Source organism: Marmota monax, unplaced genomic scaffold, assembly GCF_021218885.2.
Source record: "Marmota monax isolate L192 unplaced genomic scaffold, Marmota_monax_Labrador192_F-V1.1 WCK01_AAM20220418_F8-fsc00024, whole genome shotgun sequence".
In the NCBI taxonomy this organism is placed as follows: domain Eukaryota; kingdom Metazoa; phylum Chordata; class Mammalia; order Rodentia; family Sciuridae; genus Marmota; species Marmota monax.
The window spans coordinates 19,534,192-19,552,456 of record NW_026695224.1 but is presented as its reverse complement, the minus strand read 5'-3'; the positions used below and the strand labels follow the sequence as shown (position 1 = coordinate 19,552,456).

The following is an 18,265-nucleotide window of genomic DNA, read 5'->3' as shown; positions in this document are numbered from 1 at the left end:
CCAGTGCTAAGGACACAGGGGAATACATAGACAATTCCTGGAAAGGCCTGTGGGCAGCTTCAGACAGGACAAGGGTTCAGAGGTGGTTTTTCAGCATTGGGAAGACTCCCTGATTAGATAGGGATGGAGAAGTCATTTGAGAGAGTGGGTGACCACAGTGGAGGCAACTGCCTGTCAAGGGATAGACAGTTTCCCTTGAAGCAGACCATCAGCATGTGGCCTTGAGATGACCCAACTCAATTTCATGATGCTAACATATTAATGTGTTACTATACCAAGGGCTCCTACCAGGCCCAGCCACTGACTTGCTCTGTGTTTTGGGATAGAGTTTGTGTTTTGTGGCTTTGGAGAAGATCTTGATTTGGGCCATTCCATGATATTTTTCCATAGGAGAGTCAGCTCTAGAAGAGAAGATAGGAGAGTTGCTTGTGGGAGGAGTGAGCCTGAGATCTGGCAAGTTCCTAGTCAGGGCCTTTCCCAGTGTGCAGCATCTGCCTGCAGCCTAGGTGCCCAGTAGCAGAACCTGAGTATGGGAAACTTTCACCAGCTGTGGGGGCTGAGGTCTCATCTCTCTTGTGTCATGGCCTCACTGCTACAAGCTGGAGTGAGCAACTAGAAGGAGGCCCAGGACAGTGGCTTCAAGTTTTCCAGAGGGCCTGTGGACACTTCTGCCATTCTTCTCAGAACATGTCACCCCTATCTTGGGCCCTACTTGGTCACAGAGGGGCATCAGGTTTCCCTGGGCCTCCCTGCTCTGATCCTCCAGTTCTCACTGTCCAAAAGCTGGGCTACTGGGTGAACTATTGGTATTTGCAGGTTGGGGCTCTTGCCTGCTGTGGACTCAGGGTCCCAGGATAGACTTGGTCCCTGCCTTGCAGAAGAGCCAGTACTGACACTGTTCTGAGCTTGTGGGGGAACATCTAGGAGTTCCTCAAGACCTAGAAAGTTCAAATCATGAGGGACAACCCAACCAGGCCTCTGGGGAGGGGCAGGATTTTAATGAGGAGAAGGTTAAAGCCTCACTACCTCTGCTATGAGACATAACTCACTCATCCGGATTGCAGAAGAGAAACAGGCTTGAGAGCTGGTGTGCTGAGGCCATAACAGATATTTCTGTTTACTTTCTATGCTGGACAGGGCTCTTCAGGATCCAAATGTAGTTGAGTATAGATATGGTTATTAGCAGCTCATGGGAGCTGCTATGGGGACTTTGGGTGGATAGGCTATCTGGGGTACCCAGTCATCATGGCCTCCTCCCCAGCACCAGGCCTGCCTTTCCAGGGCTGAGGAGACATGCTGCTCCAGCAGGTGGCAACAAAGGGCACAGTGGAGGGGCAGTGTTGGCTAGGGACTCTGAAGGCTTCTTGGAAGAAGTAACGTCCTAAACTCCAGCCTGAGGCATTTGGGGGCTGGAGCTGGTTTGGAGGCACAGGGCAAGGGAGGGCCTCCGGACAGAGGATTTCAGACTGCCCCACCCCCACTCCACGAGGGCCTCTTTGGCCTGGCAGGCAGCCGGCCATCCACTCCCCAGCTGTCTTCCCCTGGAGGGAGATGCTGACCAGCTGGAACCTCATTTTCTTCTACTGAGGCCAAATGAGGGGAGGAATGGTGGAGTGGTTCTCTGGGGGCAGGGAGGCAGCTGCTGAAGTCAGGCAAGAAGGAGGAAGAGAGGGTTTCCTTGCCGGCTGAAGGCCTCAGCCTTGGCATAAGGTTGGGCCATGTTATCTAGGTTTGTCCTGCCTCCCATCTCCCAGGAGAGAAGATTCTAACCCTCACTGGGCAGGTGAGGAAAGCAGGGTCCTCCACTATAGCAACTTCACAGCTGGCCCAGTGGGAGGGAAGTGCTGCGCCTAGCACAGGATCATCTGAGCTGGCCTGGCTTGCATAGAAAGGGGCCTTGGAAAGGTGTGAGTGGCACAACCATGAGTGGCCCAACATTTCCTTCTGTGATGAGCTAAGGTTTATAGCAAGACAGGCTATGAGGAGCCAGGACATTGTGGGGGTGGGGGACTACCACTGGCCTGTACATATGCTGTCACGGCTGAAAAGTAAATCACAGCTGGCCTGTTCCACATCATTGGAGGGACAACAGCAAAGCCAGATGGCAGCATCTTCCCACAGAATTCTCCTCTGAGGCTAGGCCAGGACCCTTAGGAGTGCCAAGGCACTTCTTTTGGGCCGTGATCCCAGCCTTGCCCTCAACCTAAACAGACTCCCTGAGTTATGGACAAGGTTAGGGGAGGTTTAGGAAGAAGAAGCTGGCTTATGGGGATCCCTCTGAGAAGATGAGGCTAGATGGGGTATGTAGAGCCAGGGTATGGGGTCCTGGACATGAATGAAGGTATATGGACAACAGTTGTAGGGAAAAACTCCTCTGCCTTATTTTTTTTGTCAGGGCCTGGTATTGGCCTTCTCTGGGCTTTATCTCCCCTGACAGTGGGTCTAGTAGTTGTGGGATCACTTGGTTAATGTGGGTCCAAGGGATGTGCTTTTCTCCTCCCTGTCTGAAGGTGTGAGAACATAAAAGAACTTTCTTAGGGGCAGGTTCTTTGTGGCTATCTCAGGGAGTAAGATGGCAACAGTAGGACTAAATAGGGCATATGTGGAGTATCAAAAGCCAATGAGTTATCCTGAGGTGCATGAGATGCAGAAGGTATCAGGGACAGAAAGTATATGCTGTCCAGGGAAGAGAAGATGCAGGCTGGAGCTGGAGAGCAAGGCATAAAACTCTGGCAGTCTTTCTCTGCAGTCCCTCTACTCTGCCAGCTCTGTGGGGTTGGGGGCAGGAGGCTGGCCATATGGGTCTCTTGGCTTGCAGCTGCAAATGGGCCCTGTCTGAGGCCCTCAGTTGGAAAGGGGGCTGTGTATTCTCAGTGCATATCCTGTAGCTGACCTAGCCAGACTGGGAGTGGAGAGAGGGCAGCTGCCTGGCCCTGAGCCCAGGAGAGCAGAGGTCATAGCAGGGCAGAGGGGGTGGGGGAACTAGGGGAATATGTAGCAAGCGGGGGAACTGGGGGTCAGGCCAGGACAGGAGCTGGGGCCGCCTCCTCCTGCTACCCTCTGGAGGGCCCTATGGGAGTATCCCCAAAGCCCTTTGAGCCAGGGCCTGAGCCCTGGGTTGCTACCTTCCTTTGCTTCTTGCTTCTGGGGACCACTTCCTACCAGGCCCTCACTGAACAGCCTGAGCACGGGTACTCACCATTCTGTCCCAGGGTAGGAACCTAGCTTCAGTCCTCCCAGAAGCCAGAATAAGACCTCTGCTCAGGGCCCAATTCAAAACAGCAGCCTCCACCCCAGCTCTCACCCTTCCATGGGCTAGCCTAGTCTTCAAGGACATTTTCTTGAGGCCTCATCCAGCTCCCATGTACCCTAAATTCATCCATGGTGACAGACTAGAGGATTGTTGTGGCTACTGCAGCCAGACTATGGCTGGGGCCCTCTCCCCTTCTTCATTCCATACCCTCATAGGTGACTACACAAACTCTCTTTCCCAGACCCATTCCTGGCCATGTCTTTTGGTTGGAAGCGGAGCATTGTCCCTTGCCAAGTCTGAATTGGTAGCCCCACCCTCCCTAGCTCCACAGCCCCCTCTGCTGTCCATGGACTCTCCAGAGTTGGCCTCCTGCAGGGCTCAGTCTAAGGTAGCCTCTGCCTAGAACTGACCTGAGCCCAGCCTTTCAGATCTCTGGGACTTGTCCAGACCCTCCTGGGCAGATGCCTGGCTCTGGTCTCGGGCCCTAGGGAGGAAGGTATTTTTGTCCCTTTGGAGTAGAGCTCTGTAGATCTGCTTAACCTGGGCCTTCCCTCCACAGGGAACCTCTACTAGCTTCTGCTTGATGTTTCCTGGAGAAGTCTCCGCTCACCCCATCCTTTCCTCTCAGCCTTTCCTCATTTCACCACTGTGTCCCTCCAGGGTACTGTGATACTCCTTGCTTATATCCCCCTCATGGGTACCTGGTGTTTGAGATGAAGCCAGGACCCTCAGCCTTGCCTGAGCCCCTTCCCCAGGTATTTCTCTGTTGGCAGTACTGCTCTGCCAGTGGCTGCACCCCTCCTCTCCCTTTACCAGTCTGACTGCTCAGTTCCTCAAATACAGCTTCATTCAGTGCGGGCCTCCAGGTCTTTGCACAAACTGTCCCTCCTTCCCAGAATACACTTTCAACTCACAGTCCTTTTCTCTCTCAGGCTCCTGAGCACACTCGCAGGCTAGATTGCATGCCTTACCTCTGTGTGTCCGTGGTTCCTGTGTCCTGTTATAACACTGTTCATACTCTCAGGGAGTCACCTGTCTTTCAATCCTTTGGGGGGCACGAATCCTTCATCACAAGAGCAATGCCATGTCTCTTCTGTGCTCCTGGTGCTGAGATGGGGGCAGGGGGCAGGAACTTGAAGGAAACTTGGTTAGAGAGGCCTAACCCTTTGGTTAGGGGTTAATGGCCCATGCAGGGTGGAGACAAGGACATGGTTGCTGCAACAGGCCTTCTAGGCCTCCACCCTGATAGGCTGTCTTGCTGTTGATTGTCTCCCACAGTTACAGTTACATGATTGACAATGTGATCCTGCTCATCACCGGTACACTGCACCAGCGCTCCATTGCTGAGCTTGTGCCCAAGTGCCACCCACTAGGCAGCTTCGAGCAGATGGAGGCCGTGAACATCGCACAGACACCTGCTGAGCTCTACAATGCCATTCTGGTGGACACACCCCTGGGTGAGCTGGGCAGTGGTCTCAGTGCTGGTGCCTTGGTGTGGGATTTGTGGACTGTTGGGGGCAGGATAACCCTGAGCCAAAAAGGCAGACTTGCCTGCTGCTGCTCATCTTTGTCCTTCCTTAATTTCCTCCTCTCGTGCTCTCTTCAACACCCCACTTCTCCTTTCCTGTTGCTTTTGTTGGGCCAGGGAGGCTACCTCTAGGGCCTGCCTCAGACCATGTAATTTTGGAAATAGTCTGGTTTCTCTGAGTGCAGAAGAGGGCAAAGTTTGTGCAGGGGAGAGAAAAGCTTTGATCCATTGGAGTCCTGGGAGCTCTGAAAGATTGTGGCCCCAAGCAGGGACAGAGTCGCTGGCTGCCTGTGAGGCAGTGGAGGGAAGCAAATAGCTCCACTTGCCTCCAGCAAGCAGGTCCCAGGGGCCAGGTCAGACGGTGTCCGGCAGGATGCAAGGTCCATGTGAGAGGCCAAGGAAGGGAAGGGAATCGCACGCTTCCTGTAGGGCCCCGCCTAGACAGTGCTGGCTCCTGCCTGCCTAGGAGGCTGTGGAGAAGGCACAAGGGCCATAACCAGCTAGTACCTCATAGCCAATATCCTGAGCCCCAGGGCACCACTCTAGGAAGCCATCAAGAGTTGAATCTCAGGGCTCAAAGCTAAGAGGCCCAAGCCATACCCACTGACCTAGTATGCCTTCCGTTCTCCCAGGAACTCTCAATTAGTTCTAGGCTGTTTTTTTTTTTTTCCCCCAGTTTTCCCATCTTTGTCTTTTTTTGTTGTGTGTTGTGCTGGGATTGAACCTTGTGCATGCGAAGCAAGTACTCTACCAACTGAGCTACATCCCCAGCCCCCATCTTAAATTTAAAGAAAGAACAGACCAATGAGTTTGCAGGCCCTCCTAGGGGTAAGGGTACTCTGTCATGCTGTGGCCTTTCCTTCCCGTTCTGCAATGGTCCCTGGGTGAGTGGTCCATGCCCACCCAGCTGCTATACTCATATCTTGTCCTAAAGAGAAGAAGGCTGGATTTCCAAGTGTGGGCACCAGGTCCTCCTAGGGGATGCAGAGAAGTGGGCGTCAGGCTCTGAATCCACAGCTGCCCCTGGAGAAGAGAAAGGAGAATCTCATGGCCTCTTATGCAAGCCTGTCTTTGGCATGGTCTGAACTTGGGTCTGTCCCAGCGGCGATTAGATCATGTTATGGCTGGCCGCCTCCTTTATAAATCAATTTTAGGAGCAAGGAGGCAGGAAAAGCTCAGGTCAGTGCGCATGGCCCAGAGTATTGCTTCTGCCACTTCCAAGGCAAGTATCTCAGGCTGGGTTGGGCACCCCCCAATACTTAGCTCAATGGGCCTTATGGTGGGGCCCTCTGGGCCCTGCAGAGTTATTGAACATCATCAGGGCTTTTGCCTCTTTCCCACCCTTCACATCCATGTCTTTCCTCCCCAGCGGCTTTTTTCCAGGACTGCATCTCAGAGCAGGATCTTGATGAGATGAACATCGAGATTATCCGCAATACACTCTACAAGGTATTGCTGCACATGAGCAGTGAAGGATTAACCTGTTGGTGGGTGGGGCTGTGGGTATGGTAGGATGGTGATTTATGTGAGGTTTTGGGAAGGACACAGCTGCACCAGACTCTTATCAGCTTGCTCTCTTGTTCCTGTGATGGGTGCAGAGCTGCATGGAACAGGCTCTCCATCCTGTGGTGCCTGCGGCAGGCTCAGATAAGATCAGCAGGAGTGGCTGGCACTCTACCACTTGGCCTGTTAGAGCTGGCTCCTGGACTGCTGGTCTCCCAGCATTTAGGAGGGTCACAGGCTACTACCCAGATCGTAGCCCTCAGACCTACCCCATCTCAGCTATTGCCAGCCAGGACAGGTGCTTGAACAAAGGCAGTGGTATGCTCGGTTATGGTAGTAGGAGGGGAGGTCTTTTTGAGCCTTTCAGGTTCCCAGACTAGAGTCATGCCACATCCCACCTTCTGCTTTCCACTAGGCTATGGCTGATTCTGGGGATAGAGGACGAACTGGGCCAGCACTGCCCTGGTCCAAAGAGATTAAGAGCTAGGGACCATTAGGGATATTTGGGACAGGCTGGGCTCTGGCTGTGATGAGGTACTGGGCTGTAGTGCCAAGACTCTTGATGGACTATAGTCAGGAACATGGATCAGCAGTGGGCAGTCCTTGAAGTGGAGCTGGGGATGACCCTGGCCAAGGGACTTGCTGACCTAACCCTGAGAGCATGTGTCTGTCTAGTCTCCATGGTAAGGGTCCTCTCTTTCTCTGATTGGAACTGGCTGGATAACATTTGGCACAGCCTGAGTCCAAGTGCCCTAGTCTGCCGGAGGTCATGATGGTACAGGGAAATGGTATACACAGAAGGAAAGCACAGAGCACAGACAGGTGGGAAGTGCAGACAGTGGGGAGGTGCTGGAGGAAGAGGCAGGCACAGGGTCAAGTCACCCAGGGCTTTGAATGCTAGGCCAAAAGTTTGAACTTTATCCCGTGCATAAGGTCAGCTAGCAAAGATTTCCAGCAGAGTAATGTACTCAGAGAGCCCTCTCTGGCTATAGTGTGGAGAGCACATTAGAGACAGGAAGATCATCCACAACTTTCAAACTCAGGACTACTCTAGCAGTCAGTAGACATTATTGTTGGCATTTATAAAATCAGAAAACTGAAGGCTCAGCAAAGTAAGGTGGTTGTCTGAAGCCACACAGTAAGTCACTGGCAGTACCAGGGATCACACCTGGCTCAGCCTGTTTGCTAAAGTGAGGACTCTCATCCACCCTGTGAACAGGGAGGCCAGCCAGCCCAGGCAGCCAAGAGAGAGAGAGAACACATTCCTAGTGTGCCCGCCTACCCAGCTGGCCTGTTTCCGGTTCTTTGCCCTGAGACAGGATAAGGGGTGTGACTGTCCCCCCAGCCTCACCCACACCCTCACTGGGCCTGACTGGTTCTAGCTGGAGTCACCTGCAAAGGCTGCCCAAGCATCAGCTCATAAACACTAACCTAACACTTTGGGCTCTGTGCCAGGACCTCCTGCTCGTCAGGCAATGTCCCAGCCCAATGACCACAGATGGGAGATTAGGTGGACCCTTAGCCGCCTGGCAGGTGGGAACTATAGGCAGCTGGTGCAGCAGCCATGGGCTGGCAGACTCCAGGAAACAGGGTGTGGGGGAGAGGTGACCTTGGTACCTGGGTCTTACCAGTTTCTTTAGCTACCCTACCCTTCAAAGGAGAGTCTAGGCCTATCCTACCAGCCTTCTCAACTCTGGGTTCAACCTCTCCAGGGATCGATACAGCTTGGCCAAGCAAATAGGTGGCAGCTGGGCATGGAGCCCAAGACCTGGCTGGTGGCTTCCCCCACAAATAGGAACTGTGGGCTCCACTGGAGTAGGCCTCAGGATTTCAGCACAACCAGCTAGACTGGCCACAGGGAAGGCCACAGGGGACTGACTTGTGGAGGGACTGAAAAGCAACACCAGGCTATGGTAGAGATTGGGAGCTGTCTTTATCCCCAGGCTGTCTGACTCCTGGCAATTCTCTGACCTGGATTCTACTCTTCTTCTGGGCTTCTTATTCCTGACCTGTTCCAGTCCTTTTTTGTTTGTTTGTTTCTTCCCTCCTATGACCCTACTGGTCACCCTCAGGCGCTTCCCCAAGCCCAGCCTGTCCAGTGTTGCCAGCCAGATTAAGCCTGGGTCCTTATGGAGTTCTGGGTCTTGGATCGTTTCTCTTGGAATAGTGGAGCCTGGGGGTCCAAGTCCCTTCCGTAACTTAGCAGAATTCGATCTACCCTGTAAAGTCAGAGTCTCTGTGACCACGCCATAAAGATGGGACCCCAGGGCTGTGAGTGAAGAGTACCCATGCAAGAGAGCTACCCATGGGATCTGCAAGACTGTGGAGAGGTGTGGGAGAAGAAGCCTTTATAAGCTAGTATTGGGAGGGACTTGGGACCTGGGATGACCTGTCCTTTCCTTTTGCCCAACAGATCAAATTTGCCTGGGCAGGAAGTGCTTGTTCCCACCAGCAGCCTACATGCCCAGCCATTGCACTGGGAGGCTGACGTCTACATAGGCAATAACCATCCTTCAGCAGGAACTATACTGACAATTTGGTTCCTGCTTTGTGATGCTTAGGGGCTGGTGGGGTGGGGGCTGGTGTTCTGCAAGGTAGGATGCAGCAAGGGCCCAGGGATTCAGTTCAAGCCATCTCTTTGAACTCTCAGGAGTAACCTTTGCTCCATAGCCCATGGAAACCTTTCTGAGACTCAGGAAGAGGAGGTTTGGGAGATTTGGGGAAGGGGAAGGCAGAAGTGCAGGAAGAAGAGGGAGGTCCCTCTGAACCTGGCTTTCTGTGAGATGAGGGGGTGGGAGACATGCACCCTGAAGCAGACTGTTAGTCAGAAACTGTTCTGTCACTCCTGGGTAGAAGGCAGTGGGCTTCTCCTGCCTGCTGATTAACTGTTAGAATTGCTTGATATTTTAGGAGCTCTGCTCTAAAGTTTCCTGACCAATCCCTATCATGAAAGGGGCTGAGGAGGGGAGGAGGGAGCTGTGAGTAGGGGCCTAACAAGCACCCAGAGTCTCCCTGCTTGCATTGAGGAAGCTCCATGCTCTACACAGGCCTACTTGGAGTCCTTTTACAAGTTCTGCACTTTACTGGGCGGAACCACAGCTGATGCCATGTGCCCCATTCTGGAGGTGAGTGCCTGCCCACCCTCCTGCCTGCTGGTCCCCACTAGCCCTGGAGGAAGTTCTGCCAACTGACTGACTACATCTTCCTCTTCCTCCCTTTCTTTTTGTGTTTTTGCACTTGCCCTGAAGTTTGAAGCAGACCGCCGCGCCTTCATCATCACCATCAATTCTTTTGGCACAGAGCTATCCAAGGAGGACCGTGCCAAGCTCTTCCCGCACTGCGGGCGCCTCTACCCTGAGGGCTTGGCTCAGCTGGCTAGGGCTGATGACTATGAGCAGGTCAAGAACGTGGCCGATTACTACCCAGTGAGTACCCTGGCTGGGAGGATGATGGGTAGGCCTGTTAGCATCTCATACCCCTCCAGTACCCAGCAGCACTCTCATGCTTGTGCTTCCCCCGACTCTTTGGCCAGGAATACAAACTGCTTTTCGAGGGTGCAGGCAGCAACCCTGGAGACAAGACCCTGGAGGACCGATTCTTCGAGCACGAGGTAAGCATGGGGCTCTTTCAGGTCCTGCCTGGCATAGGGAGGGGTTGGTGGCTTAAGCCTGAGTCTGGCCATGGCCATGTATACCACACCTGCCTTTGTCCTCAGGTGAAGCTGAACAAGTTGGCCTTCTTGAACCAGTTCCACTTTGGTGTCTTCTATGCTTTTGTGAAGCTCAAGGAGCAGGAGTGTCGCAACATTGTGTGGATTGCTGAGTGTATTGCCCAGCGCCACCGCGCCAAGATCGACAATTACATCCCTATCTTCTAGCATCCTGACCCAAGGCTTCTAAGTGCACTGTGTATATCTGTGTGTGCTGTGACAAAGCCCATGGCTCACCTGCCTGCCCTGGGGGCAGGTAGCACATTGTCCTAGGGGCTACCCAGCTTTATTGACTCCCTCTGGGACTGCTTTCAGGCCTGAAAAGGGGCTGGGCACCTCCCTCCTAACCAAGAATGGACCAAGACCCCCTCCAGAGCAATGAGGTCCTCTCAACCCTATGTTTACAGCTACTGACATGTCTGAGAAGCATGTAGTCACTTTCATGCCCCTTCCTAACCTGAGAACCTGTGGGAGCAGTGTGAGCCTGCTGTCTCCTCTGAGGGTCACTCCCATAGTCATGGAAAGGATAGAGTGTGTATATGTGTGTGTGTGTGTGTGTGTGTGTGTATGTGTCCCTGGGGCATGGAGGAAGTAGCTCTGCCCCTCTGAGACAATAAAACTGCCCTCTCTAAGTCCATTGTCTGCTGCCTCCTTTGGACCCTGCTATCTCTCCAAGACCGCCAACTTCCCTCAAAACCACACCCTTGCTCAGCCCACCACTGCAGTCAGCAGCCCAGATTCCTCAGGATCAGGGAAGTCCCTGGAGGATAGCCCCTTCTTCTGCCGGAAGTTCAAATTCAGAGATGGGCCTGGAGAGCTGGGTCTTGGCCCTGTTGGACCCACATGCCTCCCTAATTGCTTTACTGAGCCCTATAACTCCCTGCCATCATTATTCTCCTCAGTTCACTATGAGGAAACTCAGATCTAGGGATAAATTATTTGCCTGAGGTCAACAGAGGAGGTAGGGTGTGAACCACAGAATGTGCCAGGGGAGCCCAGTCAGGCCTGTGCCCAGAGCCCTGGCCCCCACGCTGAGCCCCAAGAGCTCCCCAGGCTGTTCCCAATCTGCTAGGCAGCCACACCCTATTACCCAGGCAACCAGTCACCTCCTCCAAACAGTACATCTCCCCCATTCTAGGAGAAATAAAATTTTGTCTTTATTTAAAAAGTAGCAATTGGGCAAGTTGGGTATGCAGTTCCTTATGGCTTGGGGAGAGAGGCTGGGCTTCCAATTCTTGAGTTGGTCAAGAGACAGTTGGAATTTAACCATGGATTTGCACCACTGAGGCACGGGTGCTGAGAAACAATCCTGGAGGGGTCCCTAATCACCCAGTCACTCCTTAATTTGCAGAGGTACTGTTTGTAGGGTCCTGTCAAAGGCTACAGCTAAATCGTGCACTAAACTCCCCATTCAACTGGGTTCTCCAAGCTGAAGGGTGGAACACTGTGCCCAAGAGGTGTCTTTGTAGGCTCATGAAGCATTAGAGAGGCCCAGAAGCTCACTGGAAAACCTCAGCCTTCTGGGCCTGGACTGGGCATCTGCAGTGGGTAGGGCTGGGGTGGTTTAGGCTAGGCTCTAGGATAGGCTTCCGGGGTGTCATAATAGCCAGGGAAGAGCCAAGGGCTCACAGAGCCTCCTATGCTGGAGCAGCTAGGCCTTATATACACAGAGCTCACCGAGCTGCCACCGGGGAAGGGTTTGGGTTGGGTTTTAGGGCCTGGGGTGTGTCCTGGCCAGGCCGCAGAGCTCTGGGAAGACAGGGATTAATGAAGAAGTTCTGCAGGAAGCGGCGCCGCAGGCCCTCTGGCAGGTAGTAGTGGATGAAGTACATGAGCCCCACGCCACGGCCTGGGTAATAGCGGCGGCGTGGCCGAGCTGCCAGCAGCGCGTCAGTGATGGCATCGACAACCGGGCTGAGGTCAGGTAGGGCCAGGCTCAACGAATGCAGAAACTGCCCATGCGAGTGTTCGATGTAGTCTTCACCGTAGGCTTGCAGCAGCTCTTGGGGCAGGTTGGCCAGTAGTAATTGCTTGCGCTGTTCCCATTGGCTCACATTTCTCACTGACTCTGGGGAGCAGGTAGCAAGGTCAGAGGGAGGCTGGCTAGGAAACCAAAGGCTAACAGTCTATTTAACCACGTTTCCTCTAGCCAAAGCCAAGTCCATTCCTCAGATCTGTCCCTGCTCCCATAAGACTATGCCCACCTGTCTTCCTGTACCAGACCCCATGCGTGCCCCATCCATAGCCCCGATCCTCACCTGTCTTGAAGCAGCCAGGCTGGATGACACTGACTTTGATCCCCCAGGGAAGCAGTTCACAGCTGAATGAGTCCATGAGCAGTGCCATGGCTGCCTTGGAGGTCCCATAGGCTGCCAAGCATGGATATGGCATGTCTCCTAGGGATAAAAGGGGCACAGTGAGGCAGCTCAGCCTTTGCCAGGGTTTCCCCAAATCCCTATCTGCCCTCCAGAGGGGGAGGGCTCTCACCTGCTGGGCTACCCACTGTCACAATGCGACCCTTTGAGTGGCGTAGGAGCGGCAGGAGGCCCTTGGTCAGCTCCAGTGCACCAAAGAAATTCACCTCCATGCAGGTGCGGAATGTGGCCACTGGAGATAGCTCCACGTCGGCTACTATGTCGTTGAAGCCTGCATTGTTGACCAGGCCCCACAGGCCTGCAGACATGAAGGCAGGGAGAGCCTCAGGTCAGTCCAGTAGCAAATTTTAAATCCCTGTCCCTTTCACACCCGCCCAGGCATGCCCTACCCTGTGGAGCAATGCCAACTGACCAGTGCTGGTGGTGTGAGCCCTGGTGAACTCCAGCGCACGTCTAATGTCTGCTGGCTTAGTCAGGTCCATCTGCAGCAGCCTTAGGCGAGGGGAACAGCAGGCACGCAGCTCTAGGGCGCCGGGGCTATTCAACTCCAACACGGTGGCCAGCACCGTGAAGCCCATGGCGTCCAGTTTCTTGGCCGTCTCCTTGCCAAAACCAGAGTCGCAGCCTGGCCAGGGCAGGGCAGCTAGTGAACTCTCTTGGTGACACAGTCCAGCCCCAAGACAACCCGAAGATCACTGGGGTCTGGGTGGGACCCAGGCTCTTAGACACTCAACTCAGTATTAGCTAACAGCCTGCTCTCCTTCCCTATATCCACTTCTGGTAGGCTTTGTCCTTCTGTGACAGCTATCATTTTCCTATCTCCTGACAGCTACCCCACCAAATGTGGCTTTTGTCCCTGACTTTACAGAAGAAACTGAGTCTTAGTAATGCTAATTTGCTTCCTGAAATTACATAGCCAGCACAGAATAAGGTCAGGATTCTATCCCAGGTTGCCTGAGACCCTGTACCATCCCTGATGTCCTCCTGCTTGCTTGATGTTAAGCCTTAGCTCGCATGCAGTTACTGTACAGTTTCCCTTCCTACCTGACTCCCTACTCTGAGAACCTTGCCTTTCCTTCCTTTAACTGGAAATTGAAGCAGCATCCTCAATCATTTAGTCCCTTCTAGCTCACTGAATTCATCCTTTCCTTAAGTAGCCAGAGGGATTTTTCCAAAAATGATAATCACTCTGTGGCTGAAAACTTTCACAAGGCTCCCCAGAGTCCTCAAGATGAAGCCCAAGCTCTCTGGTATCATCCATCAGGCTCTGTCCAACCTGAGACTCTCTCCAATACCAGTTTCAACTATTGTTTGAGGCTCTAGGTAAGCTGGAAACATATCCTCACCTCATCCTCGGTACCCTCCCGCAACCCTTGCAATTCCAATCATGACAACAGTTGGGTCATGATTTTCTGAACCCCAGAAAATATTTTCTGAACCCCAGACTATTTGCCCCCAGAAAGGGAACCAAGGGACTGAGAACAGACTTGCATTTGAATCCCTTCCCAATCCCACAGAATATGACTGGACATCAGTTACCACTGTTGGAGGCTTAATTTCTTCTGGTTGGTATACAAAGAGAAGAGCCACCAGGTAGGGCCAGTGAGGGGGTCTGTGGGTACCCGATAACCCCCTGCTTCTTGATTCTGATTCTGGCTCTGTGGGTAGCCAGTAAGGGGAGGGGGAGGGCCAAGGAAGGAGAAGGCCCTCTGGACATCTCCCCTTGTTGTCCTGCTGAGCAGAAAAGCTGCAAAGCAGTTCTGCTTGTCCTGAACACTCAGTACCCCTCATTTCATCCCTACCCCCTCTGCTGAGGCAGAGAACAAAGCTGGGCTGGGGGCTGCAAGTTGGGCTTTGTGCAGTTGGGCACCCACCAACTCATGCTGGGGAGTCCTTCAAAGGCAAGTCTAGCTGGGGGAGGAGAGAGGAAAGGGGGAGGGGAAAAGAGAGTTTTTTTGGGGGGATCATGCCTGCATACATTTTCCTCAGCTCCCTCCCAAAGCAGACAGGCCCTCCATAGGAAAACTAAACCCTCCCAGAACCTCAGCGATGGAGTCCCAACATAGTCACCTATATTTTACACACCTTCTTACCAGCATACATTACACTGGGTAACTTTTAGTACCTCCAATCTGCCTGGATGTTCACACACAGGCTTACCCCTGTCACCCATTAGCACATGAGTTTACATATAGGCACCCAGCCCAAACCCCAAACCCATAGCAGAACTAATGAAGTAGTTTTTGGCAAGCAGTGAGGAGTGGGTGGCAGTACTGGCAGGCATAAGATACAGTGCTCTTAGGTAGGGCAGGACCTGGTCACTTAAGTGTCTTGTAGCCTGATCTTGACTGAGGAAATGCCAGATGTGAAGGCACTGGGAAGGCAGGAAATCAGTGCTACAGGAGGTGGAAGTTTTGAACCAGGGATGGAGGGAATCCAGGTCTCAGAGGGCAGTCCTTCTCTCACCTCTCTCAGCCTTAAGGCTAGGAGAATCCACAGCAGCATCATAAAAACCTGAGGTCAATCTCAGGAAAGACTGCCCAGTAGGGCCTCTAATACCTGCAGATGGCCTGGGTCCTGTTGAGGCAGCTCACAAACTAGAAGGCAGGAGGAGATCTGCCCGGTCCCTGAGGGCAGAGCCTATAACTTAGTTCCTGCTTCATGCTAGGAGGATCTGATGGCTTTCTTTCCTCAAACCCCTGAAACTTGGGTCCCCTGAATCTTCACACTACACCCCGAATTGGGTCTCTACCATTTGGCCTGAGCTCTACTCCATTTCTACCTCTGCTAAAGCCCAAAACCCTCTAACCAGTTTCCATCGCTCCCCACCTCAGCATAGTCTAGCTTCTTACCTGCTATCCAAGGCCTCTTCCAAGGAAATCTCACGTCCCATAACATCCCTGTAGCCAGACTGGTTATTGACTGTCCCCTACCCAGGTCATACTTATTCTTGCCTTAAACCTTTGTCCCACACCCTTTCTCTGACCCAGACACATTTCATATTTCACCATTCTCCCTGCGTCCTCTGAGACCCAGCTCAAGGATTTCCTCCAGAGTTCTCCCAGTCCCATTTATCATGCAGGACCCCTAATGGGTCTCTGAGAAGCCAGTTTGCTAGGTGTCCTCAGGACAGGCCCAATGCAAGAGCCCAGAGTACCTGTCCACAGCCTTGTTGGTTAAGGGAGAAAGTAGGTTGTTCCTGTCCCCTTACAATGGGCCAGGGCCCCCAGGCCTTTCTCCCCATCTCCACTTGTGGTTGAGCACCTCCTTTTCCTTCCCTTGCTCAAGTGATGGATTTATTCCCCACTCCAGACCAAGAAAATTCAGTCAGGCTGCCAGAGGCACCTGAGCCTTGTTCTCCAGGACCTCTTTGGGCATTGAGGACCAGGCAGGATGGAGGGGAGATGTGGGGTGCAGACTCTTGCTATCTCAGAAGGTTGCCGGTAGGTGGTTAGACCTAAGAGGCAGCTGAATGCCCAGTTTTTCCTCAGGGTGACCTCAAGATTTTCTGAACTTCAAGGATTCCAGTCAGTGCAGTTTCCTTCTAAGCTCCTTCCTCTGCCCCCAGGGAACAGAACATGCGACAACGTCCCACACGGAGATACCAGGCAGAGTTCAATGGATGACTGACTCTCCTCCAACTTGTGTCTTCTGAAGTCCCTCAGAGCTCTATTCCCTGCTACACGACTGTTTTTTCACAGGGGCACACAGCATAAACTCCCCAAACTCCAGAAGGTTCCCCTTTTTTCAGTCACGGTTTCCTTTGAGCACCTGCCTACTCCCTAGCTCACTTTCTTTCCAACACTCCCTGGAGCGGCAGGTAGTTTCCCAGACTTGGGGAGGTGCTCAGCGCTTCCTACTTGGCTTGATCCCTAACACCCAAGGGAAGGGGAACTCTCTCTCTCCTGGGCTGGGGAGCCCGCCTTGGCCATGCCCATGGGGAACCCTCTAGGTGTGCGGTCCCGCCCTCTAGCCTGGATTCCCCGCGCTCCGCGCACTCACCGGTGATGAGCACCGCGCGAGTGGCCACCGGCAGGCGCAGCGGGCGCGCCAGGCGGGACAACGCGATCCAGCCGGCGGCAGCCAACACCGCGAGTGCAGCCGGCGGGGGCAGCAGGCGCTGGCACAGCCAGTCGAGCGCGGCCAGCAGCGCCAGCACCGCCAGCAGCGGGCGGCCCAGACGCAGGTCTGCGCGCAGTAGCTGCAGCAGCGCGCGGGCCGCCACGAGCAGCCAGGCGCCGCCCGACGGCCAAGGCCAGCGCTCCATGGCGGCTGGGCCGGGGCGGGGCGAGGGCTGGACTTGGGAGCGAGGAGAGGGACTCGGGGCCGGGACGCAGGGTGCAGGGGTACACCAGATTGGGGCGGGAGGGATACTTTCTCTGCTGGCCCTCGGACCCAGCTTATAAAGAACCCCGGGGGCGGGAAGAGGGCGGGGCGGAGGCGGGGCTGGGGTGGGGCTTTTCTTCACTTCATGTCCTGCACCCCCCGCTGGGCAGGTGTTCCCCCATCCCCCCCGCCCACCCTTCCCTCCCTCTCCGCCAGATCCGCTTTCGAAGAAGCCAGAACAAAGTCCTAAGTTGCTGCGCGAGGAGGAGACTTTTGCCGAGGGCTGAGCTGAGTAAAGGGCCCTTGGGCCCAGCTCCTGTGCCCTGCATCCTCTCACCCCTGAGACCCACGAACGCACCCAGGGCCATGAGCCGCCGCGCCCAGGTGAGCACATCCTGCTCACACTTGCTCGGGACATCTGAGGACAAACACAAACTCCATTCAGGCTCTCCACATTGATAGTACCGCCGTAGTCTGGCGGAATTCAGCGGCGAACCAGTCCGCCCTCGCCTGGCCACCGCCTGCCACACCCGCATCAGCACACCGTGTGCGGCCGAAGGTCCCAGGCATGCATGCCCTAACACATGAGTAGCTTGCGGTCACAAAATCCTCCTGGGGCAGGGGCTGAGGGAAAAGAGGTGACCTTCCCTCCTTCCTTCTTCCATCCACGACCAACTCTGGGGATGCACAAACGCCACCTCATGCCACTCAAGTACATGTGTTTGGGGGGTGGGGGTGGGTGGAGGACCAGAGGAAGCTTCCAGGTCTTACCTGTGCTCCTCTTCTCCCTCCCCCTGCAAGAGCCAAGTCAATGGGAACACCCCCAGAGTCAGTGAGTGCAGCCTCTAGGACAGGGTGGTCCCTGCCCTTCTCCCTTGAATCCCCAGGAGATAAAATAAGTGGTGTGTGGGTGCATATCCATGCCTGTGTGTATGAAGGTCCTCGTTTGTGTGTGGCCTGGTGCCCCCCCCCCGCCCACCCCTGTGTCTGGCACCCTGTGCCTAGCTTCATGCCAAAGCTCTGCCAGGGACTGGGAGTTGGTGCCAGTACCTGGGTGCCAGGTCTTTTGCTGAGGAGAGAAGGTGCAAGCCACTGCAGAGGGGGTCCTTGTCTCCCTGTGAGCCTCCAGGCCTTGTCCAGTGCCTCCTGCTGTTCTCTATAGGTCCTGGGAGAAGGTTATAGACTCCTTATCACAGCTCCTAACCCTGTTGCTCATTGTCTCTCTCCTGCGCCCAGGCTCTGTGCCAGGATTCTATGAAAATGCCCCCTCCAAAGCCTTCTCTGCACCCAGACTTGGCTCCTAGTGGGCCAGGGAGATCACAGGGAGGGGCTGGGGGCCAGGCCAAGGGAAGAAGCTCTGTGTGGAGGACCCATCTCTGCCCAGAGCCACTCCTCTTCCTCTACCTTTCCCTCCTTCTGGAAGTATGGATGACAGACTAGACCTGCCCTAGGAGGCAGGAGTTTCCTGGGGAGGGTGTGTACGCCTGACCTTGGGTACATTTACCTTGTGTGCCTGTGTTTGTATGTACTTATGTCTTTGGGGCTCCATGGCTTCTCTGTACCATGTTGTG

General features: G+C 54.2%; 2 protein-coding genes across 2 annotated transcripts in view; one reads left to right on the top strand and one right to left on the bottom strand.

The window, feature by feature from the left end:
* The window catches only part of Atp6v0d1 (ATPase H+ transporting V0 subunit d1), a 38,371-nt gene extending 27,746 nt beyond the window's left edge, over window positions 1-10,625 (top strand). Inside the window, exons 3-8 of the mRNA XM_046434258.2 lie at window positions 4,532-4,710; window positions 6,151-6,230; window positions 9,332-9,409; window positions 9,533-9,709; window positions 9,817-9,894; window positions 10,000-10,625. Coding sequence (XP_046290214.1) covers window positions 4,532-4,710; window positions 6,151-6,230; window positions 9,332-9,409; window positions 9,533-9,709; window positions 9,817-9,894; window positions 10,000-10,161 — 754 coding nt within the window. The 3' untranslated portion in view covers window positions 10,162-10,625. The remainder of the gene's footprint in view (window positions 1-4,531; window positions 4,711-6,150; window positions 6,231-9,331; window positions 9,410-9,532; window positions 9,710-9,816; window positions 9,895-9,999) is intronic.
* A 500-nt stretch (window positions 10,626-11,125) lies between these two features.
* Hsd11b2 (hydroxysteroid 11-beta dehydrogenase 2) lies at window positions 11,126-16,738 on the bottom strand. Its single transcript, XM_046434257.2, has 5 exons — window positions 16,371-16,738; window positions 12,781-12,993; window positions 12,481-12,666; window positions 12,252-12,389; window positions 11,126-12,061 (listed from the first exon to the last, which is right to left on the bottom strand). The coding sequence occupies exons 1-5, from the start codon at window positions 16,633-16,635 to the stop codon at window positions 11,667-11,669; spliced, it is 1,197 nt and encodes a 398-aa protein (XP_046290213.1). The 5' UTR covers window positions 16,636-16,738; the 3' UTR covers window positions 11,126-11,666.
* Window positions 16,739-18,265: the final 1,527 nt, after the last annotated feature.

Coding starts and splice junctions, on each gene's coding strand:
- Hsd11b2 (XM_046434257.2), bottom strand. CDS start 16,635: ATGGAGCGCTGGCCTTGGCCGTCGGGCGGCGCCTGGCTGCTCGTGGCG. Junction 12,667..12,780: donor GGCTCACACCACCAGCACTG/GTCAGTTGGCAT, acceptor TCATGTCTGCAG/GCCTGTGGGGCCTGGTCAAC. Junction 12,390..12,480: donor GACAGTGGGTAGCCCAGCAG/GTGAGAGCCCTC, acceptor TTTTATCCCTAG/GAGACATGCCATATCCATGC.